The 24,204-nt window shown below is 42.1% G+C and overlaps 3 protein-coding genes across 3 annotated transcripts; 2 read left to right on the top strand and 1 right to left on the bottom strand.

The window, feature by feature from the left end:
- The first annotated feature begins 197 nt into the window (after nt 1-197).
- On the top strand, nt 198-11,132 carry sphk2 (sphingosine kinase 2). Its single transcript, XM_028426603.1, has 8 exons — nt 198-276; nt 1,923-3,467; nt 5,205-5,354; nt 5,436-5,530; nt 5,633-5,748; nt 6,617-6,820; nt 6,935-8,546; nt 8,882-11,132. Exons 2-8 carry the CDS (start codon nt 3,005-3,007, stop codon nt 8,942-8,944), a joined length of 2,703 nt encoding a protein of 900 aa, XP_028282404.1. The 5' UTR covers nt 198-276; nt 1,923-3,004; the 3' UTR covers nt 8,945-11,132.
- A 785-nt stretch (nt 11,133-11,917) lies between these two features.
- Nucleotides 11,918-18,935, top strand: cyth2 (cytohesin 2). The gene is made up of 12 exons (XM_028426604.1): nt 11,918-12,106; nt 13,548-13,698; nt 14,108-14,174; nt 14,250-14,368; nt 14,448-14,528; nt 14,749-14,861; nt 15,407-15,555; nt 15,633-15,744; nt 16,358-16,434; nt 16,563-16,634; nt 16,715-16,869; nt 17,168-18,935. The coding sequence occupies exons 1-12, from the start codon at nt 12,040-12,042 to the stop codon at nt 17,253-17,255; spliced, it is 1,251 nt and encodes a 416-aa protein (XP_028282405.1). The 5' UTR covers nt 11,918-12,039; the 3' UTR covers nt 17,256-18,935.
- Nucleotides 18,936-20,330: 1,395 nt separating this feature from the next.
- Nucleotides 20,331-24,181, bottom strand: LOC114448382 (neuronal pentraxin-1). The gene is made up of 6 exons (XM_028425298.1): nt 24,169-24,181; nt 23,046-23,824; nt 21,852-22,353; nt 21,455-21,708; nt 20,874-21,053; nt 20,331-20,775 (listed from the first exon to the last, which is right to left on the bottom strand). Exons 1-6 carry the CDS (start codon nt 24,179-24,181, stop codon nt 20,566-20,568), a joined length of 1,938 nt encoding a protein of 645 aa, XP_028281099.1. The 3' UTR covers nt 20,331-20,565.
- Between the last annotated feature and the right edge of the window lie 23 nt (nt 24,182-24,204).

The following is a 24,204-nucleotide window of genomic DNA, read 5'->3' as shown; positions in this document are numbered from 1 at the left end:
ACAGTACACACTGACGTCTTGATGTAAATGTTAGACAACACATCTTTTGATCAGCATTTATCAGTAGGTGGGATAACAAACGGCTTGGGCAGGAAGCGGTGGTCTGTCAATGATTGGAGAATGTCGGTGGGTGTTGCAATGTTTTCCTTATCGTCATTGGATTTCCTCTCCGCCGCTCAAAGCTGCTGCGGCTGCGTCTCCAGTCACTTCCTGCACCGAGCCACAGCTTTCACAGCAAACGACTAGTTGTCGTCGTGAGAGGGGAGACAAGATGAGGTAATGTAGTGCTTTGGGGTATTGTTTTCAACTTTGCTGTTACGAATCATGTGCTTGCTACGTACTCATTTTAAAGAAATCACAAGTATTCGTTGTAATGGAAACGGATCATTAAGCCCGCTAGCTAACATTGCCATCTAATCTATCTGCGCTAACTTGGGTATGTCATCAAACTATACGAGAAACAAGCCTTAAAATGCCGACGGGCACTTTTTCATAAACTTGTAATGTTTATAACTAACACTGAACGAGACAACATGTCAATGTTGTAAGTTAGCTTGAACTTAGGCTACACGTCAGCTAGCAGGCTGCTAACCGCTGCTAGCTGACAACGCTGTGTTGCGCTTGTCAGGCAGCAGTTTACTGTAACGAGCTAACGTTACAGGCACTGTATTCATAACACTGGCTAGCACCAATATTAAACGTAAAGTAATACACGTCTCATATAACTATAAACCGGTTTTTGGTTGGTCATGTCAGAGGCAAAGACGTTAATGAAAATGACTCCGTTCGGGGATTGTGGCCGTGCTGTGTGGAAATTTAAATAAGTTAGCTTACAGCCTGTCAAAACTGCTGGCTAGCGATAGGTGTGCAACGACGCACAAAGTTACACGGCAAAACTCGGCTTTTAAATGATCTAATCGGTATCAGTTAAGGTAGTCTGTTGCAGTGCCCGGTTATGTAGATTTTCTTGGCTTCAAAGAATACAGTAACCACAGGTTGACCAAAAATATCCCAAAGTCACTGAACAGAAGCCTCATTGTGTGGTGGACAGATTTAGCCTGCGCATATTATTATTTCTGGGTGTCCCCGCCCTGCATTTCAAGGACGTAAGGTGCAACAATGGGCATCAGTGAGACCCTTTTCTGTGTGTATTTTATCAGAGCAGGACATCAGCCAAGTATTGATTTTGTCTGCACCACAGCTTGCATAATGTTTCCTGTCTGTTATAAAACTTGATAGATGTGACCACTTTATTAATTTAGGGTTTGTCGAAGTCCTACATTGATAGTCTAGTACTTTGATTTATCAAAGCTAAATGGTCTGAGTCCTGCTGACTTGGCACCTTATTGTATCAGCTGGATTTCAATCTCAGAAATGATGTAACTAGTCCTTAATGTTTGGTAAGACTCCCTTAATTCATGAATTAAACCTTAAAATTACTTTTCATCAGGTTTATTTTTTTCTTTGGAAATTGTAAAATGGTTAAGTCCATAAGCATGTTGCAAAACCTCTAAATCCAGTACCAGTTATGTCAGCAATTTGCAAAATCTCCGACCACGATTCAAATTGTGAAAGAGACACCGTGTCCCCAAATTGCATTAGAAACAAAGCTCTGAATGTGAAAATACCAGCAGACTGTGGTCAGTCTCATGCAACCTTTAATCCAAAATAATGTGGAATCTCAGCAAGGCTGTTGAGGATGTGTGACTCTGAGTCACAAGCCTAGGTCAAGGAGCATGACCGTGTATTGCTTCACCCTGTCACTGTAATCTTGTCCTCTTATCACCACAGTTCTTTTTGCACCTGTCAATACAGATATGATACCTCTAATGCAGATTTTTTTTAATTTGGATAGTAAACTTAAGGTGACTCATGCCTTGTTCTGCTCTTTTTGACTGTGGTCCTCCTGTGTCCTCATGCAGGAACAGAGATCTTTGGGAGGGAACGTGAGGATTACCTCAAGGAAATTAAGATGACATAACCTAAGGACCCACCTGGAACTGTCTCCTTGTTTGTCTTTTGTTTTGTTTTGTTTGTTTGTTGTTGCTTTTGTTTTACCCTTGTCTTATGTAGTGTTGCTCCTCATGTGAAGGAGTTTATGCGTGGATGACTCTTTAATGTATCACTACTGTTTAGGGGATTGACCCAGTCATCCCTCTTGTCTGCCTCTATCACTAAGATTCCACATAGGACTAGAGGTATCAAAGGTCTTGAACAGGCTGCAGTTATCATATCTTTGCGGCATTCGGGCAGCACTTACCATGCAACAAAATTTACAGAACTCTCAGTGCAGTAATTTAATTTGATTGCTGTGGCCTCCTTGTGTAAGCAAGGTGTGTTTGCTTTTTGTCTTATCCATTCTTAATGCATATGTCTTTGTATGCAGAGAGTTTTAGTCTATTGTCTGTCTGTGTAATTATTTGAAGATGCATTGTTAAGTAGCTGCTCCGCTGCCTCATATTGTTATCCAATAAGGGGGCTTTAAGTTGTAATGTAAACTTATTTTTTTATACTTATGCAAACTTTGTGAAGAACACATTGTTTAAATGACATTTGTTTTTCATTTTTAAGTCCTGTTGTCTTTGAATATGTGAAAGGATCATCTACTTACTTTTTTAAACTGGCAGCAAACCGTAGAGGCTGACATCTGTCCGGATCAAACTATGATGGGAGCTTTCTAACTGTGACAGCAGTTCCCATCTTCACTGGATAAATACTCTAAATGGAAGAAACCTTCAACTGGAAAAAGTTTTTTTTTCTTTTCAAATGAAGACATATCTGAAATGGACAGGCATTTTTGTGACATCGTCTCCTGAATCAAAGCACTGAAAAGGAAAAATGATTTAGAAGAACCTTCAGGGATAAAGTTCTCAGACTGACTTTCAGACACATTGCTTTTCACTGCAGATTTTAAAAAGCTGCCAGATTTTCCTTCAAGAATCTCACTACAGAACATTCTACACTGAAGCTTGATTAAAAGACTTTGTCAACTTGAGCGGTGAGAATGCGATCACCAGAACCATCCCCACCGTTCCCAGCAGAAGCCCTCCTTCACGGTCAGTTCGCAAGTTGGGGAACAGGCAGTAACAGCAACAATAACAGCTGCCCCAGTAGCCCGGGTGGTCCAGGAGGGATCTCCCCTGCTGCCTCCCCAACTCCGGCTCCGGCATCCAACTATGCCTTGACCCTCACACACACACATGTACATATTCAGCGCCTGTCACCACGGCCAGGAAAGGAAGCCCGCCTCCTGCTGCCCTTATCAGAGTTGGTGGGGTGCAGCTGCCCTCGTTCCCCTGCTCCTCCTCTGCTGGTGCTGTATTGGTACCCCCCCGGAAAACGACGGAAAGGGGTGTCTCGGCGCAGGCAAGTGAGGGCCTATCTAGCAGAAAGCAGGCCTGAAGCTGAGAGGTGGTCCGCTGCTGTGCAATGTCTACTCAGAGGTGTGACCGTAACTGCTGACACAGGTGAGTGAGTTTTTGTCAAGTGTGAGGGACATGTCGTGGTTTAAACAAGACTGTATTGAATTGTAACAGAAAATTAACTATGCATTTATTTGCTTTACTTAATTAAGGACTGTTATAAAGTGTTTTAGTCCTTAAATCTTAAACTTGCGGTCTATAAAATATCTAAAAATGTGAAAAGACTGTCCTAAACCTCGAAGATACTGTGCAGTAAAAAAAGCTCAAACCTTTTGATATTTTGCTTTATGAAGCATACCTAAACCTCAGTCTGTGCTGTTTACAAAGGGACCCTGATTACTGATAATTGTTTGATTGTATGACTTTAGAAGAATAACAGGACTAATAGCATGCCATATATATCCTTTACATTTGTCCCCAACAATAAGTGTTGCATTCCTGTTGGTCACATCAGAAAGCATCACAATGTTGCCACATTCCACTCTTGATTTATGCCTCCTTTGTAACGGCTTGCTAAGTATAGCCTAATGTTACTGTGACCAGGGCCTTTCTTGTTATACAGGACACACATTGACACACTGAGCTCAGCTAGTTCCAAGTTTTGTTGAGCATTTTAGGGATAAAAATACTGCTGCCTAAGAATTAACATATAATATACTGTAATATATATTGAGGACATTTAGCAATGTTTTTAGTCATTTTTGCTTTTGTTTCTTTTTCTTAGGATTGTCTAAAACTTTACATTTTTATTTCTTTCCCCTTATCTGTCCTGCACACATGCTCTGTATCATTCAATGTCAAATCTAAAGACAGAGAGGGTGGGACTGCTTCAGCTTGCCACCCCTTCCCATCATCTGCATGCCACAGCCTCAGTTATCCCATAGATAGCAAGGCTCCCCTGAGTGTTGAGTGCTGAGTGTTTCTGTGTTTCTTTACTTTTTTCCCACCATCGTCTTACGTTACCCACCTAATGAACATCTTCTACCTTTTATTCCTCCCTTTTCCTTTTTAGTGTTTGCCCATCACGCCTGTCTCCTTTTTTGTGATAAAGCTGTCAATGATTTTTAACTCATCAGTTCTTTTGATCAGTCCCTTGTCAACATTTATGAAGCACTTATTGGTGACTTTTATACTTATAAGCATCATAGCTGTAGTCTGCTGGTTTTCCTGCTAATTTGCTTTGATGCAGTTTGTTGCGTAATCCAGGATTATCTGAGAGTGCAGCTCTTGTGTCTACTACTCTGCACTATTGATGTCCATCTAAATCATAACATATCTTAGGTTGAGTTTGTTTTAAGAAGAGGTTCATATTTAGGGCTCGAGCACCAAGTGGTGTGAAGGCCCTATTGTAATCGTAATTATTTTGGATCCTTACTAGCAGAGTAGAGAAGAAGAATAGTGTCATTGTTTTACTGCTTCCCTGTCCATGGTGTAAATAACCAATCATTAAAATGTGTGTACTTCTGTTTTTATGTTTCTTTTTACTTCCTGTGGTCAGAATGCAACATGTGTCCTTTAACATGTATCTGAACTTAAATGATTAACAGACATGGTCATGTATAATGACCTTGTGAAATGTGAAGTAGACCTGGTGTGGTTACACACTGCAAATGAGGCTCAAATGCGTGAATGCACTCAAAGTCCAGAGTTGGGCAACACTGTAATAATGGCTTAGCTTACGTCCCAGCTGGCTGGCTTTGAAATTGCAGTGATCCTCTTGATTTGTGTTGGACAGAAACTGCACAGGTAGCTTATTCATGCTGTCCTTTTCATTTTATACAGAATTTTCAAGAAGTCTGCTACCTCGTCCCAGGCGACTACTGTTATTGGTCAATCCCTTCAGTGGAAGGGGCCAGGCAATGCAGTGGTGTCAGACCCACATCCTGCCAATGATCAGAGAGGCTAACATCAGCTATAACCTAATTCAGACAGGTAACCACTGTCAAAATGGAGCAGATTGTTCACATGAATCATACAACTCTTCCAGACATTAACGTATTTACCTTTTCTCAGAACGTCAGAACCATGCTAGAGAGCTCATCCGAGAGATTCCACTCCTAGAGTGGGATGGCATCATCATTGTGTCTGGGGATGGTCTGCTACATGAGGTGAGGTCCAGAGCTAAGCTGGCTAAAATGTAGGGGCTGTAAAGGTGGGAAGTCATGAAATTAAATGTTACATACAAATTTCCTGTGTGCGTGTTTGGGTAGGTAATTAATGGGCTGATGGAGCGCCCAGACTGGGAACAAGCAATAAAAACACCTGTCGGCATTCTGCCCTGTGGCTCTGGGAATGCACTGGCCGGCTCCATCAATCACCACGCAGGGTAAGTCTATCTCTTCTTTAAATTGGTGAAAAGTGTTTACAGTTAAAATTATTTTAGCACAACTTAATACTGTGGAACAAAAAGCCACGAGAAAGGTTCACATCGTTTTACTTTTTCATATTGTGACAATGTTGTCAGCTCAGATTATACTTGCTGATAACCGCTGTTGTCAATAAATCATTTAAAAATAAAAATAAACACATTTTTAAACAATACAAATTCATCACACATTTAAATGCCATTTTGCAGAGTACTCCAAACCACTTTAAAACGGAACAGATTAGTGTAGTTTCGAAGAATACAGCTATGTAAATGTTATAACAAACTTAAGGCAGGTCCAAATATAAATATGGCAGATTTTTACACAGGAACTATTGTAAAATTGCATGCATCTGGTGCTTCTGCAAAGTGACATTGTGGTCTCAAAGCACTTCACAGAGACCCAGAGCCTGAACCCCCTTAACAGCAACAGTGGCAAGAAAAACCCCCTTTTAACAGGAAGAAACCTTGAGCAGGACCTGACTCATAAGGAGAACCTTCCTGTTGATAGCCAGCCGGGTAGAGGAGGAGAAGAAGAGGTAGACAGGACAGAGAGGACGAAGGAGAGAGAGAGGAACAAACATGCACAAACATCATACATTACAGAGAACAAACATGATGGAAGAGGAAACAGCTGTGATTATAGTATAGTGGATATATATCGTCAGATTTTGATTGCAATGATTAGTAATAGTAATTAAAACAAAGATGAACAACAGAGACTAGTGCAGGCAATAAGCATTGGAAGGATCAGGGTCCAGACTGCAGGTCCTTATTATTCTTTATTTTTACTGACAGGTGGTGTTTTTGTCTTGTATGTCTCCTTCAGGTATGACATGTGCCTTCGAGAGCCCCTCTTATTGAACTGCTGCTTTTTGCTCTGTCGAGGCGGTGTCCGACCCATGGACCTCGTATCTGTGACAACCAGCCCTGCTCCCTCAAACAACAGCCGCGCTGCAGCACCCAGGAGGCTGTTTTCCTTCCTCTCTGTTGCCTGGGGTTTTGTGTCTGATGTGGACATTGAGAGTGAGAGGTGGGTGAGAAGTTTGAAATGCTGTTTTTTCATTACAGCCTAACTAATGGCTTATGCATCACAGGACACTTAATTCACAATATGTAGCTTTACATGCTTCTTTTATTACTTCAGATATCGTGGCCTGGGCTCAGCTCGCTTCACCTTGGGCACCTTAGTGCGCATAGCCTCTCTTCGATCCTACAAGGGTCGCCTTTCCTACCTGCCCCCCTCCATCGTCACCTCATCACCAGACACCACACCTCCTCCGCCAAGGAGACCCCTCTCTCGCAGTATCACAGAAGGTTTGGAGGGTTTCTGCCGAACACCGATTCATCGTACATGCTCTGACATGGGCATCAGTGAACAGCGGAGCCTACGCAGGGGTGAGGGAGAGAGAGAAAAAGAGGAGAGGCAGAGAGAGAGAGAGAGGAGAAGGGAGAGGGCCAGGGGAGGGGGGACTGGTGTGGTAAGGGCAAGCAGTCTGGCAGAAGACAGAGAGAGAGAAAGGGAGGGGGAGATGGAGGCTGAAGAGAATAAGTCAGGGACATGTTCTGAGAGGTCGGGGACAAGTTCAGAATCAAATGAAAGAGATGAATGCAATATGGAGAGGGAGGAAAGGTTAGCGAGGATCAAGGATGAAAAGGAAGATGAGGGAACCATAGAGCAAGACTCTGGTGAGATGGAGGAAGAAGATAGGTTGAAGGATGCCGATGGCAGTGGTGGTTCTGTAGAAGGGGAGGGAGCATTGCATGCAAGAGAACTGGGTGAGAGCTATGGGGTAGACATGGGACGAGAGGCAGATGAAGAGGGTTGTATCACTTACCCAGAGAGCCTTCAGGAAGCCAGGAAGGCAATAAGAAAGAATTCTGCCCCTTCAAGTCAGATAGCCAACACTCTCTTCAGCCAGCCTCTCAGTCAGGAGGGAGATGCAGATTCTGGCACTTCATTTGGCATGGAGGACATGGATCTGAATGGAACCTATTACCAGAAAGAACCTTATCCACTGGATGTTGCTCGTGAGCGATCTTCCACCATCTCCTCTCCATTTCGTCATTCACCCTTCTCGTACAAGCCCAAGACCCTGGACCAAAACCAAAATGCCTCTCGGCCAAGGCCCCTCTCACTCCTGCAGCACTCCCATTCTAATTCCCTCCCCCCTAAACTTCCCTCCCTTTCCCTGTCTCTGTCTCCCACACCCCCCTCTTCCCCTTCCTGTGCCTCCCCACACTCATCATCCTACCTCGTCCCCCGTCCCAACACCCCAAACTCCACATCACCCTCGCCATCTTTACGCACACCGTCCTCATCTTTTAATTTTGATATTGCCGAACCAGCAGGACCTTTCAAGAACCGTCCATTCGTTTCACTGCCTTTAAATCTACCAAGAGATGACTTGTTACCCCCCCTTGACCAACCTCTTCCCACCAGAGACTGGGTCACCATTGAAGGAGACTTTGTCCTGGTCCTGGCCCTTTATCAGTCTCACCTTGGGGCTGACCTCCATGCTGCACCCCAGGCCAGGTTTGACGATGGGCTGATCCACCTGACCTTTGTGCGGGCAGGGATCTCTAGAGCCACTCTACTGAGACTGTTCTTTGCCATGGAAAGAGGAACCCACCACTCCGTCAGCTCACCGTATGTGAGCCATGTTACCTGCAGGGCCTTCAGACTGCAACCTCTGTCTACACGAGGAACACTTACTGTGGATGGAGAACTTGTGCCATATGGGCCGCTTCAAGCACAGGTCAGATTAATGCAACTGAACATATGTAGGACTGTTGTAGCTCCACACGCTGCTCAGAAACAACAACATACCCAGCTGTTCCACCTCTGCACATTACACAGAACAGTTAGATGCATTAAAGGCACAACAGTTCCACTTTAAATACTGTGTGGAAGGTGCTTATTTAAAATAGCTTACAATAGGTAGTAAACCAGTATTTTGTATTTTACAAGGTTTATGATTTAAATGTATGTATGCTCTCTTTCTCTTTGCAGATGTACTGTATGTTTTAATTGATGTAGTGTTTTGGTCACTGTGAGTTATCATTAGTAACCTTTCTACTGATCTCTCAACAGGTTCATCCTTCCATGGCTCGTGTCATTGTTGGAGATTCTGGAGTGAAGATTACAAGATTCTAATCGGGGATTGGTTGAGTTGATTGACATATCAGCACTCTACTGAATTACATAATCTCTGTTGCCATCTATACTCTGCAAGGGTATGTGAGAGACTTAAAATAGCCTGGATTGCAGAAACTGCTTTTCTAGGGATTAATGAAAGGGATAACCCACAAGCCACGCATCATTGGAGCATGACTGCAGGGATTAATAGTAAATTTGAAAATGGATGAAAAATGCGCCTCATTGCACAGTTGTTGGATTACGCCGAGCGTACCCTGAGAAGCATGAAAACTGCACAGCCTGGGATAATAAGAGGGAAGAACAATCGAATGTTTATGAGGATTTTTGTGCAGATAGTGCATGTGTTGGATGTATACATAGTAGTATGCATGCAGAGAAGCACTACCTGATGTTTGCCTTAGATTATAATGGAGAGAAATCAGATTACATTCAAAGAAATCAAAAAGACAGAAAACTACATTAAGATTCACTCTGGCCAACAAATAACATCTAAAATATCTAAATAGTAAACATGTAAACATCTAAAACTTTGCCCCTTGAGGGCAATGCCTTATCTGACACTGTACAGTACTGTTGTACCATTGCCTTTTCTATCTTATGTAAGGAAACTAAATCTTCTTAATCTCTGTCTACCTATTAGAGTCCATCAACCACATAGATACTTTTTAGCATGCAACTCGACCACTGTCAAGCATCAGTGGAGAGAAACATGGCTTTTATTACACTTTTACTCATGCAGTAAATCAGTGTAGAGCAGCAAGATCAAGCTTTTCAGGGCCGGAGCAATGAGACCGTTGAACGGTAACTCTTACTGACATTTTTGCATAATCTGGCTGCTTTTTTTTAGTCAGTGGATGCACAAGGCTGTCAGTGATATCGCTCTGTGCAACACATTGAAGATAAAAATGTCTGAACAAAGCCAGCTTCTGTGTCAGTGCTTTTAGCCTGTTTGTCTTCAAAAGATGTTCTAGAATCACAGCCCTAACCCTCAGCACTATTTTAGACATGGAGCATGTCACTACCAATCGTCTTTGAAAGATGGAGAAAGTAGGCATTTACATGCTTCAGCCGTGCATTGATTTTGCACACCGACTAGAGTTGAAGCAGCACAGAAAACAACACTAGGACACATAGTAACTTTTAGATAGAACAAAAAAGTAACACAAAGTCAGATAATCAATGCACTAGTGTCAGTTCACATTCTAAAGAATGTGTCACATTACATTCATAGACTAAAATCTTTTAACCGTTGGAACTCTCATAGCTTTAGAAAGGGAGGACTGACAAATTACACAATCATTAAGACACTTTAAAGTCATGCAGTCGAGACAAATGAGGGGACAACACTCAAATTCAGGAGTGCTTTGTTGTAAGAGGTTTGATCATGGAATAAATCAGAGAGAGAGAACTTGCACACTGCATAGAATTAGCCTGCAGTAGCAAATTAAAAACCGCCTTTGAAATTAAACAGACTTTGGATCCCTAATGGGAACTGTTGTTTGTATAAATTCATTTTGCCATTATAAAATCTGCTGATAATTGTCAGGATAAAGAATAAGTCATTAGCATGTGCAATGTGTCAATCAATAAGACCATGTGCCAACTGCTTGGGTCATCATCAACATACTGTATGTCTTAGTCATGCCTGGACAAATCAATGCCTTTGTATAATTAGCCTGTAAATTCTGGCTGTTGATCATGAACTGTTTAAACCTGACTGCAGAAAACAGAGTAAAACATTTTGCTCACCAGGATGTTATTTTTTGTTTTGATTCTTTCCTTGAGCGCACAATGCAGCTGGTCTACCACAATTACACTGTGCTTGCACAGCTCCAGAATGTAAGTGCAACACTTTGAATCTAGTAAGTCTAGGCGAGGCTTGTAATATTACCAAATAGAAGAATCTAAACATGCTTTGAATGGAGTTTTTGCCAAATGTTTACCATACCTTACCTGATGTTTAAGAGACTAGTTTACTTTCCGCGTCTATGGCCATAGCTGGGACCATGGTGTTGTAGACCACAGTGTTGAGGTGAAACACCTCAGTTGATAATGCCATTAAGATGTCTGTAGTGGACTGCCTGTAATGAAATTGTACTTATTACTAAAACGATGAAATATACATAATCAATGTTAATAGTTATATATGGTTTTGAATAAATTTAGTAAGGTTGTCTGGAGCAAGCTAATGCACTTTTGTGTTTTTGTCCTATATTTGATGCAAGCTGTTTAACTGAAATAAAGAGGGAATTTTCTTTGCTCAACGGTGAGTTGTGACATCTCACAGAATTTAATAAATGGAATATCAGGCACCTGACAATGTTGGCCCCTGTGTGCCTACATATAGAGGGCTATCTGGCAGTCACCTTGGCAGCAGCCTTGTGACTCAGAGGGTGAGGGAGTTGTAACCTCATCTATCCTGAAAGCAGCAGCTGATCCCCGCAGGAGAAGCTGGAGAAGTATGGACGTACATTTAATCATTAATTCTGGCTTGCAATGGAACCATCCCTCTTATTGTCCTTAAACCACACCTCCAGCTTCTATAGAAAAATGTCCCCTCTGACATTTATAAAAGAGCACAGGATCTATGTTGTTGTGTTCTCAATTCTTGTCATTCTGGGAACTTAACTGGCAATTGGTCTTATATTTAGAAACAAAAAACATATCTGTCTAGTATTGCATTATAAAATGCTTAGAAAATAAAAATCTAATTATCTACAGTAATTATCATCTGCTAATCAGGAAACGAAATCTGATTCTGTCAGACAGGTTGCATAGCCACACGTTCCCTGAGTGGGTTTTAGAATACATTCAATAAAGCTCTTATATTGCTATTGTATATTACAACTACCAAAAATGAAACAAACAAAGAAAGGGCTTTCATTGTGCATTCATGCTACCTTCATCACAACCAATAATAGTTCTATTTTGAAAAACAAGTGACCGGAAGTAGACCGATCCAAAGCTCGACACCGCTTCCGGTGTCGCCACCTTCTTTGTCTCTGGCCCAACATTTCGACACCAAGGGTTGTCTGCTTTCCCTGTAATTTTGAGAAAATATTTACACATATATCCCCATTTTCTGATATTGAATGACAGTCGACTCTGAATTATTTATGCCTAAAAGTAAAGCACCAAAAATGGATGACCTGGAGTACAGTAAGTGGACTTACTAAGTAGCTATTGGCATAGGCTTTCGCTAGCTAACGGCGGCTAGTTGTGTAGCCATACGCTCCGGTTATTAGCTCAGGTGTGACACGGTGATCAAATAGGTGAACATTTAAATGAATATGTCTGACCGTATATTTAAGCTCTTCTCCAATAAGTGTTGGTATTCGTGTAAACAACATACAAGTTAAAACAAGCTACCCGAATTCGTTAGCTTAGCACGTCGCCAACTAAATATTGATTGTCTCAGTACGAGCTAGGAGCTAACTTTTGAGCTAACGTTGGTGGACATTTAACACCATAACCTGCCTTCGGGTTACACTAGGGCGTGTAATAAAGTCCATTTTTCTATTGTCGTACTGTAGTTAGTACGCTGTCTGCTGCGGTGTGAATCAGTCCTCAGCGTTTATCTAGACTGTGGGCGTGGTTGGTGGTGTAAAGAGCAGCTGTTTGTTTAGTTGTGTGAACACATTGGTCTGTGAGGCTCTGCAGACTACCAGACACTGCTGAACACAGGCGGCTGCAGCGACCTATGGGGACAAATCGGCATTTTTTCGTGTGAAATAGGGCAACATCTCGCTAAACATGGTCCTGTGTTTGCCCTGTGAATTCAGGGTAAATATCAAAAATAACATGATAGCACTGCAGACTTTCAACACTTTCAATAAAAGTGGATATATGTGGATGTATTGCTGGACTGTTTTGTTAAATATTAATTTATTTTTTTATCTAGCTGTACTGGAAATGATAGTATTAGTGGTTGAACAGCGCTGTGTTAAATGAAAAAAATTGTAATATTTACCTTAATGTTAACTGTTTTTTGTTTGTTTTGTTTTTGTTTTTTTGTTTTGAATCCTGTAGTGAATTTTATTGCTGGGTGTTTTATTCAGTTGCTTTTGTTTTGGGTTGGTCTCTGTGCATGAGTGTAGTTGATGGATGCTTGGATGGATGGATTATGCATGCCTATACATGCAGTCTATATATCACAGTGACTCAGTATGTATTGAACATGTTTATTACCATGTAAGTGAAGAGGTTTCACAATACCAGGAATTTGCCTTGGTGATTAGTGCGTACATAAAAAGTACAACAATTAACATGTTATAAGAAGCATGCATGGGTTAAAAAATCATGAAGGATTTGATTTTTTGATTGAACAGATTGGGAGGATGGATAGGGAAACACACACACTTTCTTTAAATGTAGGAACACTTTAATTTAGAGTTAAGAGGCATCGTCTCCCAAAGACGTATCGTTGCTGTTACTTTCCACTTCCTCTACTCCTTTCTATTGTCAGATATTTAAGAAACAATGCACTTTCCTACATGTTTTTATGCCACTGTTGCTCTCGACTTGGATTGTTTGGGCATACTGCTTGGTATATCTGTAGCTGCAGCAGTAATAGGATCATTCTTCTTCTCTTCCCTTGCAGTCCCTGTAGACCTGAGCCCAGAAGAGCGCTCTGAGCTGGAGGACATCCGCAGGAGGAAGGGCGTCCTCCTGCAGGAGATCCAAAGGCTCAGGGAGGAGCTAAGAGAGGCGATTTTAGAGGTAGAAGGACTGGAGACCAGCACAGAGGGCAGGTAAAAAGAATGTGCACACTAGGACTGTAAAAATCGTCTATGAGACTCACGTTAAAACTATATTTATAGTTAAAACTATACTCCAGATAACTGGATTCATGTGATGAAAGAAATCTGTAGAACACAATGATTAAATGGGTTAACATGGTAATTTATCTTTTTATTCCACGTGTAAGAGGGGATGTGTTACTGACTATATCTATTTAGGTGGAGAGCACCCTTCAAATTAGCATTGAACATCCAAAAGACCTGGATCTACTATATATAATGTGGTCAATTCTAATGCATACAGATTGTAATGGTGGATTTCCCCATCTTCTGTGTTTTTAGCACACGTTATAGTTTGCCATCCATGTTACTGACAAAGAGCTCTGATTTATTCTTAACTCCTGCTCTGTCTTCCCTCCAGTAAAACTCTACAGAAAAGTCGGCACGTGGCAATGGGGAGGAAGAAATTCAACATGGACCCAAAAAAAGTAATAAATCAGTAGCTGTACATTTGTTATCTCTTTATTTGCAGGGTTGTGACTGACTCTTTCTGCTCTCTGCAGGGCATTGTGTTTCTGGTGGAGAACGAGCTGCTTAGACACACACCAGAGGACATCGCTCAGTTCCTGTACAAAGGAGAAGGCCTCAACAAGACCGCTATAGGAGATTACCTTGGGGAAAGGTACGTGCTGTTGTAGCATCATCTGCCCCTTTTCTCAGTTTCCAGTATCGACCATTTTAACTCTGTTGTTGTTCCACAGGGATGACTTCAACATTAAAGTGCTGCAGGCTTTTGTTGACCTCCACGAGTTCACTGATCTTAACCTTGTCCAGGCCCTCAGGTAAACTGCCCACGTTGCTTTGTTTTTTATTATGATCCAAGGACACAGCTCTGTTGAAACGCATCCAAGCATTCTCTTGTGAGCAGAGCTTGTAACAATGGAAAGTCCCTCTCCCATTTTCACCTCAGGTTGGGGAGGAAAAAAATTATGCAACAGCACTGACGGTGTAGCTGTTAGTTGATGCAGAATTTGTTCTCTTGGTCTTGACCTGTTTCTGCAGACAGTTCCTGTGGAGTTTCCGTTTGCCTGGTGAAGCTCAAAAGATTGACAGAATGATGGAGGCCTTTGCTCAAAGATACTGCCACTGCAACCCTGGTGTCTTCCAGAGCACTGGTAAATATAAAGACATGTGTACACACTCTGGATTTTAAAGACAGTTATCTGGAATCATATTAGATTTCAGCAGTTTCTTTGCATTGAGCTTTGTTTTGCAGCAGGGTCCGTTTTATGTGTGCTTCCAGTTCCTGTTACAGAACAAAAAAACAGAAAGTAGTGTGACTTGCCAGGAGTTGTGCACTCTCACAAAGCCCCTTACCAGAAATGACCTGATGTAAGAGTTGCGACATATTTTCACTAAAACCTACTATTTCATTTAATTGTTTGAGTGTCTTAGCATGCTAAACATACAAAAGTGATGTGTACATATATATGTAATTAGGAATGTTCCAAGAGCGATAACAGAAATGCCTAAAATAGTTAGTGCATCATGCATTGGATTATTTCTAAATAAATTAAAATAAACATGCACTACCAGAAATCTGCTCTGCTGCAGCTGCTCCATACAGAACCCTACAAGCATGTTTTTGAATGGCCAAGTAGAATTAAATTTAGTTTATTAAGCTTTTCTGAAACCTTTTCCATGCTTCTTCTGTTTGCAGACACTTGTTACGTACTGTCATTTGCCATAATCATGCTGAACACGAGCCTCCATAATCCCAACGTGAGGGACAAACCTGGAGTTGACCGTTTCATCTCAATGAACAGAGGCATCAACGAGGGTGGGGACCTGCCGGAGGAGCTGCTCAGAGTACGACCAACTCCACGTTTCTTATTGTAGATGCAGAGATTCATGGTGAGTTTATTATTTTTCCCTCTCTCTTTCAGAATCTCTACGAAAGCATCAAAAATGAGCCCTTCAAAATCCCTGAAGATGACGGCAACGACTTGACGCACACCTTCTTCAACCCTGACAGAGAGGGCTGGCTTCTCAAACTTGGTGAGAGGACAGCAGCGAGGCCTTTCCCTTTGCTCTTCATGTCAGCTTTAACACTGATCTTTACAATCTTTTACTGACAAATCCAGTATGTGAGTCAGAAGTTTACACAAAGAAGAGATTTGTCTTGTTTGCCATTGCCCTTTGTTCTCTTCTAAGACTCTGTGCTATGACGAACCTGCCTTCCTGTCTTTGAGGTGTACTGCCTCTTCACTTCTTCTGGAATAATCAGCTCATAGTGTTGTGGCATTTAAATGTTGCCATAGCATGATGTTGAACCAGAGGCCCTTTCTCGTGTAATGGCAGTCTTAAAACCGGATTGTTTTCTGTTGCATGGCGGGGCCTGTGATCTGTGTGTTACTAATATAATCTCCTTCTCTTCCTCCTCCCTGTCTCTGTCTCTAAATCCTCTGGTTCTTTTTGCCTCTGCTTCTTCCCTGCGATTTCCACCCTCTACTGCTGCTGCTTGTTTTCTCAGGAGGTATGTACAGACAGAGTTGTAGTATTTCTAAAGTTGTAGAAATTATTAATTGTAGAGGAACATCTGTTTAAGTTACTCTTTAATCTTAGTTTTGCTCTCCTGTCACACATTGTTGTCCCTGTTGTTGTGTTTCAGGGGGAAGAGTTAAAACCTGGAAACGTCGATGGTTCATTCTCACAGACAACTGCCTTTATTACTTTGAATACACTACAGTAAGTCTCAATTTCCTGATGCTGGCAGACACCACACATAATCTTACTTTCTTTAAACTGATTAAACGGATAGATCACAAAGCAAAAGACTCGGAAAGCTTCTCTAAATCTTCATTTTTCACTGACAGGATAAGGAGCCACGAGGTATCATTCCCTTAGAAAACCTCAGCATCCGTGAGGTAGAGGACCCAAGAAAACCTGTAAGTACAGATATTACTACCCCACCATCAGTGCATGCTGTGATTATTTACCCACGGTGCTTCTCCTTACTTAACAATAGAACTGCTTTGAGCTGTACATTCCCAACAACCGCGGTCAACTGATCAAGGCATGCAAGACAGAGGCTGATGGAAGAGTAGTGGAAGGAAACCACATGGTGTACCGCATATCTGCTCCCACACCTGAGGAGAAGGACGAGTGGATCCACAGCATCAAGTACGTAAATGAGGAAAAACTAGAATAAAGTCTGTGGGTTAGGTGTAGTGTAGTGTGTGATGGGCTGAGGGAACTACAGGTGGTCCAGACCAATGAGCATCCTGTGAGTAGGCACCGGTACATGAAGGAGTGTTTTAAGCATGACGGCTGCAGCTTCTTCACTTTTCTCAGATGTCGAGTTTTCTTGTTACCAAGTCCTTATGGGGGCCTTATGGAAATGGCCCACTAGGAGCTCTGAGTTATTTGTTCATTTACTTATTTCTCCTCACTAAATTGTGTTTTTCTTTCACTTGTGTAGATCTGCTGTGAGCGTGGACCCCTTCTATGAAATGCTTGCTGCCAGGAAAAAACGTATATCACTGAAGAAGAAAGAAGAACAGCAGTAGATAACCCACTCGTTCTCTGCCTGTCTTCCTTTACACCCTTCATTCCTGGCCCTGTTCATATGTTTCGTTCGCCCTTCTTCCTGTAATGCCCTCTCTTCCATCATACAAAGACTCCTCACTCTCCTGTCTACCAGACTTTTGAGAAGTCACATCCTGTGGCTGCCTCTTGTTCTCTTGGTTCTTACACTGCTGCTGTTACACACCACGCGCACCGTCTTCTCACTTCACTCTTTTCTTGTTGAGCATTTAAGTGGAGTGTGAAGTGAGTGCGTTAGGCCACATTCACACCAGAGCTGAGCATTTAAAACAATACTCTACACTTATAAATGCTTAGGACTGCTGGAGTATGCCTCTGATTTTAAGAGAATTTATACTGTGTCCTCAAAACCCAGGAACGAAGCAGTTTTCTGGGATTCATCTGCATTGGTGTGAATGTGGCCAACAGCTGTGATGATGCCGCCTGAATAAGAAATTGCCTTTCTTGATTGTGCATACCCCAGAGAAAATGTGAATTTGCTACTCAAACACTAACAGGATTTTGTATTCATTTGAGGATGCAAACAAATGACTAGCTCATTACTTTCTATAGTACAGTTTTAAATTCACATACTACACAACTATATGAGAATAATATCATTACTGTAGAATAAGGCAGGATTTTTATTGCCAGCGTAGCTGTTAACCTTCAATTATGACTGACTGAGGCTTTATTGAAGTTGCTTTACTTGCAGAGTTTGCAGAGACTCAAATAACCAGCTTGTTTCAGCTCACTGAGACAGGTTCTATGTTCCTTAGCATGTCCTCAACATGCTCGAGCAATAGCTGAGTAGAAAATCATAGTACTGGTCTGGAAGCTTTGTTACCAAGTTGTTAATAACACCATCAGGTCCCCTCAGATGTAACGTTACAGCATGCCTCACATTGTTAACACTACTCTCACCATAGGAACTCTGTTTGGGTCCGTCCGCTATAGTGAGTCTCAAGAAGTCACAAAGGCAGCTCATTACAATGTACACTTTTTGTATATAGATGTTTGCATATTTGTTTACGATACATAGAAATGATTTAATTTATTCTTTTAATTTTATCTTTTGTTAGGATCAGATTTTTGTACGAGCTACTGTATTACTGCATGTGACAAACAGAAACGTCAGTTGTCGGTGCCGATGTGTGGCCGATCATGCTAGTGCACTGATTTGAAAAGTGTTAGCGTTCCCTGTTGACTTGGAAAAATTGCATTTAATATGGAAGTTGATTATGCATTAGGTGAATTATTGAACTGTTGTTTCTTTTGAGGATAAAATATTTAAGAGTCTGATTCAACAACAGTTTTATCAGACTGAGTTAAGCACAAGCAGAGATCTGTCTCACACTGACTGCTCAGTTTTAAAGTGTGAGGAAACTATGCTGATAAGAACCAACAGCAGGACAAGGAGCACTAATAAACCCTTGATTCATTATAAAACAATGTAATGAATGAGTAATCCATTTAGATTTGTGTACAGTGATAGATTTGCTTGATGTTTGGTTCATAAACTCATGGTATTGAATTGGCCTTTTAGATGGTAGGAAAAGTATTTGTCTACTGCACTTTATCAGTTTTAGCATTTTGGAGAAAATGCTTTTACTCTGAATCACCATACTCTTTAGCTCCCTCAATAACCCGCAATATGCTGAAGGATGAACTGTAAAAACACTAAACACCATCACCTGGTCAGTTCCAGTCACCGATCTGTTGATCTCATGTTACATTAAGCTGAACGAAGTCTTTTCTTTGTGACCTACTATTGGATCACATATAGACATGTGTAAAAATGCCTTTTCATCATACTAACAAAGGCCTGGCTTAATACTTCCATGTTTTGTGCTTCTATACTTCACAGGGACTGTATGTAGGCCTTTACCTTCTGGGTATTCTTGAAGTGCAAAGTTGCCAAAAATAAACAATAATAATTCAAATTAAAACGAATGAACACTGAAACCATCAGAATGAAACGGGTGTTACCGATTCCTTTCACCCCACAGCCACCTCTTTCAGAAAACATGTTTATTTTGTATTTATTTATTTTGTATTTACTGCGAGGTGAAGATGGATAGATCATCTGTAAATGTAGCAAAAGGAAACACAATACACTGGTGCCAGTAAACTACTGTGTAACAATAAAAGGTAAACAGAGATGATTCATGTTGAATGTGTGTTGTTTAATATTTTATTTGACTTTGTTTAAACTGCACTTTTGTTCAGTGGTTGAAGCTCAAATAGGTTGTCTTTACATGCAGCTGTTTTATATGACTTTTTAATTCAAAAATAACTAGCTTCCATCAACAGACCTTTTTCGTCTTGTGTGTTTCTGTCCTTTTCAATCTCATGGACAGTGTAGTGATGTTTCTTACCAGTATAGTTTGTAGAAATTAATAATGTAGACTTTTACCACACAGGTGGGGCAGCACTTCACCTCATGCAGGTCTGCTAGCTGCATAATAAATGAAAAGCACCATGCATAACTTTAACATTTTTATTCATACACATTTCAAAGAAAAACAGACTAAAATTAAATACTGTACAATATTTAACATACATTCAAGGCCAGATTCTTCCACAGTGCAATGACTTCCACAAAATACCAGTCAGAGGCTACAAACTGATTCGTTGAAAAAGTGAGTGCTGTCAGTGATGTGTGTACAAACATTCATTAACAAGATATAAAAGTATTAAACTTTTCCAGTTGCTGAAAGAAGCCCTGTTTTGGTACAAAATTGAGGCAAGAAAGAATTTTAAGTCAGCAAAGGCTGCAAAACACTCTCACTATCACTCTCAAACTGAAGCGACTATAATACATAGATTCATAAAATTACAAGCAACATGATTTCTTTTTAATTCTACAGTTTCTTTGGTTAATTAGCTGTATGTTTCGTGGAAACCTTAAAAAGAGAATCCAGAGTAGAAATTGTATCTAGAAGTCAAACTAACAATGTACAGTTCGCCACAACAGGCTCCATGAAAGGCCTGTTCACATTAGCACAGACCTGACAGCATCTTATTAACAACATGACAATATGTCACATTCCGCGTCGGCCTCTTTAGTAAAACACTAACTCACTGTTACAATGGCCAGTAACTAAGGCCCAGACTGCTAAGACCACTTTTTAATCCTTTTTATTGTTTAGAAAAAGTTTCATGGAAGGCATTGACTCTGAGGCTGGAGCCACAGTGTGATCATCCTCAAAGTTAAAATGTTCTTCAGTGTCAGTCATATCAGATGATCAATATTCTTAATGTGATCCAGTTCCTCGGTTAACTCCTGTCCCTTCAGTGACAGGGGTCGAATGGATATCGAGTGACTCCTCCGTGAAGATCCACCTCGGTTTCAGACCAAGCGATGACGTCTCCTCTGAGGTGGCTGCCACAGGAGGCCAGGCTGTAGATGTCAGCGGCGCTGAGGACGTGTGACCACATGTGCAGGTCTGACATCTCACCCACAAATGATTGAGTGGCATCAAAACGGCCTCCCAGAGTGTCCTGAAGAGTGAGAGCAAGGACGATCAAAAACTTCTCGCATTAAAACACATAAAGATCACATACCAGTAGAAAAAAAACTTGACTCAATTTGACGTTACCTGCTCCTGTCCCAGGATGAAGACCCCTCCAGGTTTGATGGAGTGCCAGGGGGACAGATTTGCCCCAGAGCCTCGCTGTACTCCGTCTTGGTAGGCCTCCCATTGTCCATCCCGTGTGGACCAGGTCACACACACATGGTGCCACTTCCCATCAGTCAGAGACAGAGGCAACGTCACTGCCTGGGGAGAGGATGGACAAAGTAAATGTAAATATGATGTCTGGTGACATTATTTAAATACAGAAGCTACTTAAGAATTGACACAATTTCACAGTTTCACTGCCCTCTGGTGGCTGGAAGTGTTGAAGACCACTGAAAACTTTACACATGTCACAGCAGCACCGGAAGTCAGACCACAGTAATGCCAGTTCTTCTTGTGCATATAGATGTGTTAGTCAGGTTTATATCCTATCTGTGATGATTATTTAATATTTAGGTAATATATTTAATACTCATAGAACAAAGGACTTGAGCCTTATTTCTCTGGGTTAATAAAGCATAAATTAGTTCAATAAAATCTTAATTTGTTCATATAGTCACATATTTCTGAGAAGACCGCCGGGGCTCTCTGTTCTCCCTCACCTTGTCATCAATCAGCAGCTCTAAGGGGTTGTTGCCCCACTCGATGAGCACCAGCTCATTTGCTTGTCCAGGTGCAGAGTAAGAAAATGGTGTTCCCAGTCCAGGCCCTGCACCAGCCTTTATCCAAAGACATAGCGTCAGGGCAAAGATCTCCTGCAGCAGGGTCCTCTTCATCCGTCCGTACATGTAATTAGTCCTCATTGGGAAACTGATCTGGAAGCCATCAGGACTCTTTGATTTCTTCCTGTTGGAACCTGTTTAAGGAAGCATAACATCATTCACTGATCTCCACTAAACACATCACAAACTGTAAATGTTTTGTTTTGTTTTTTTTGTGTTTCATCCACAAAAAACTACTCCTGAAACTACTCCTAAACAGGAGACTATTAGGATTTACCTGCGTGGTGCAGCTGATTGAACATCATCTCCAGTTTATTTGAGTGGAAACCCGTCCGTGCACCTGGAGCTCTGTATCCTGTGTGTGGAAGGTAACTGTGACTGTCTGCTTCATTAATGTGGTGATCTCCATCCTCTTCATCATCATCATCATCATCATCATCATCATCATCATCATCCTCCTCATGATGGCCATGGCCATCGTGACCGTCTGCATCATGATGGTCGTCATTGTGGCTGTCCTCATGGTCTGTGTGGCTGCCATTGTCCCTGTGGTCGTCATGACGTCCATCATTGTGGTCTTCTTTTTGGTCATGCATATCGTCGCCATGGTGCTCGTCATGGTGCTCACCATCGCCTCTGTGGTTGCTGTGGTCATCGTGGTGGATGTTTGGACTGCTGAGGGCGGCGGTGCGATGATGCAGCTGCTGCTCCAGAGCATCAATTTTCCGTTGCAGCAGTTCCTTCAGAGAGCTGGAGTATGCGATGGACGTGTTCCTTTTCTGTTGGAGATGGAAATACACAGTGAGGAATATTTAGGCAAATGTATCTGCTTTGGTACAGTTTGGCCTCATGTGTTGGTCTGTCTTCAGAGTATTTTATGAACTATTCTTTTCTTGTTATCTGCATTTGTGTTTCTCCCACACCCATTGTGTCTTCCTGTTATCTGCCTCTGCTTCTCTTCCTTTCAGGTAATCCAGGCTTTGTCCTGGTGCGTGCCCTGATTACAAGTCTGTCAAGGGAGATCACGATAATTACTGCTGATCTTAGACCCCCCCTCACACACTCCACAGCTCCTGACATCTCTCTGTGGTCACAATCCAGGCCAGAGAGAAAGAGAGAGAGAGAGAGAGAGTGAGTGCACAAAAACTGACATCTGTGACTTCCACCTCTGAGCCTCAAAAGTTCCCTCTCAGGGACATCAGAGTGACTCTTTTGCCAAGGGAGTGAGTGGCTTTATGTGCTTAAGTAATTCATTGTTCCTTTGTCTTAAGTGATTAGTGGACTTTCCGCTTTGGGACTTAATCATCAAGAAACAATCTGGTGATGACTGCAATACTGTGAAAAGGAAACGCCATATATGGGCAGAAGCCTTCCTCTGTCTCATTCATTAGCTGACTTCTTTCTCACTTCTTTCTCTTTTTCAATAGTTTTGCATGTAAAAATTAAAAACTTCTGTCTTGCTGTTGCTCACCTGCAGATTGTCCAGTCTCTCCTTCAGTGCCTGCAGCATCCTCTCCATCTGCTCCGGTGACGATGTGAAGTCCCCTGGTGTCACGTGTTTATCCTTCCCCTGGTTGTTGCTGCTGTGCCCTCCATCAGATCGTTGCCCCCCCACAGAGGGATAGTGTGGTGAGTCTGGTATGAAGTTGCTGTTTCCATGGTGACCCTGCTGGTTGCTATGGTGCCTGTTGTCAGCATATGTGTGGTGACTGGCCACTCCTGTGTGGTGCAAGGGCAAGGATGTGCTGAGGTGGTCATCGTGAGGCGACACACCCCGTCCAAGGCCCTCACACAGAGAGAGTTTGGCCATCAGCTCTCTAATGGTTTCCCTCTGGTCCAAGATGGTCTCCTTCTGTCGTACAAGGCTCTCACGAAGGTGTAGAATGGTGGCTTTGGCCTCTTCACTCGCCCCCCACCAGCCGGCAGGAGGTGCATTTTGGTAGCTCGTTCCACCGGGCCCTGCTGATCCCCCTGCACCTGGGAAGCAGGAAGGATCTGTGTCTACAGGAATAGGGGTGCACACAAAACGTGGGTGAGCTCCATAGTCGTAGTCAGACCCAGATGCAGAGCAGAGGCACAGGGAAAGTACAGCAAACACAACAGGAACCAGGAGCAGATGTGGAGACTGAGAGTTTCTCATGATCTCCAAACCCAGTTCTTCCAAGAAGAGCAGAGGCTTCACTTCAGAATGTGTGATCCTAGCTGAAGGTTGGGTTGACTTCTTTGTGGTTGTGAAGGAGGCATCAGGGACTGAGACAACACAAACTTCCTTCCATAAAATGTCCCCTCATAAGTGAACGTATAGTTTCCTTTTTCTGTGAGGGAGCTTGGTTTCTTCTGGCACGTCGCCTCTCTGGAACCTATGAAGTAGAATATAAGCTATAAGACAAAACATGACAATAATACAATATTATATACTGATTAGTGCCTGTCCTGTGGATCAGTGTTTGTGATGCAACTTCATCAAAAAGATTTAAGTCAACAGTTTGTTGGCTATGGCTATAATGTTTTTTATCTCAGCCGGATGTGATGATGGTGGAACACCTCAACATGACGTCTTTGGCCTCAGCTGTATGTCTGACTAGTGACCCTACATGGCAGAACCATGTGCCAAAACTACCACAGCCTGT

This window comes from Parambassis ranga, chromosome 16 (genome assembly GCF_900634625.1).
Source record: "Parambassis ranga chromosome 16, fParRan2.1, whole genome shotgun sequence".
Lineage (NCBI taxonomy): Eukaryota > Metazoa > Chordata > Actinopteri > Ambassidae > Parambassis > Parambassis ranga.
The sequence above is the reverse complement of the archived record's forward strand: the minus strand, read 5'-3'. Positions and strand labels throughout refer to the sequence as shown.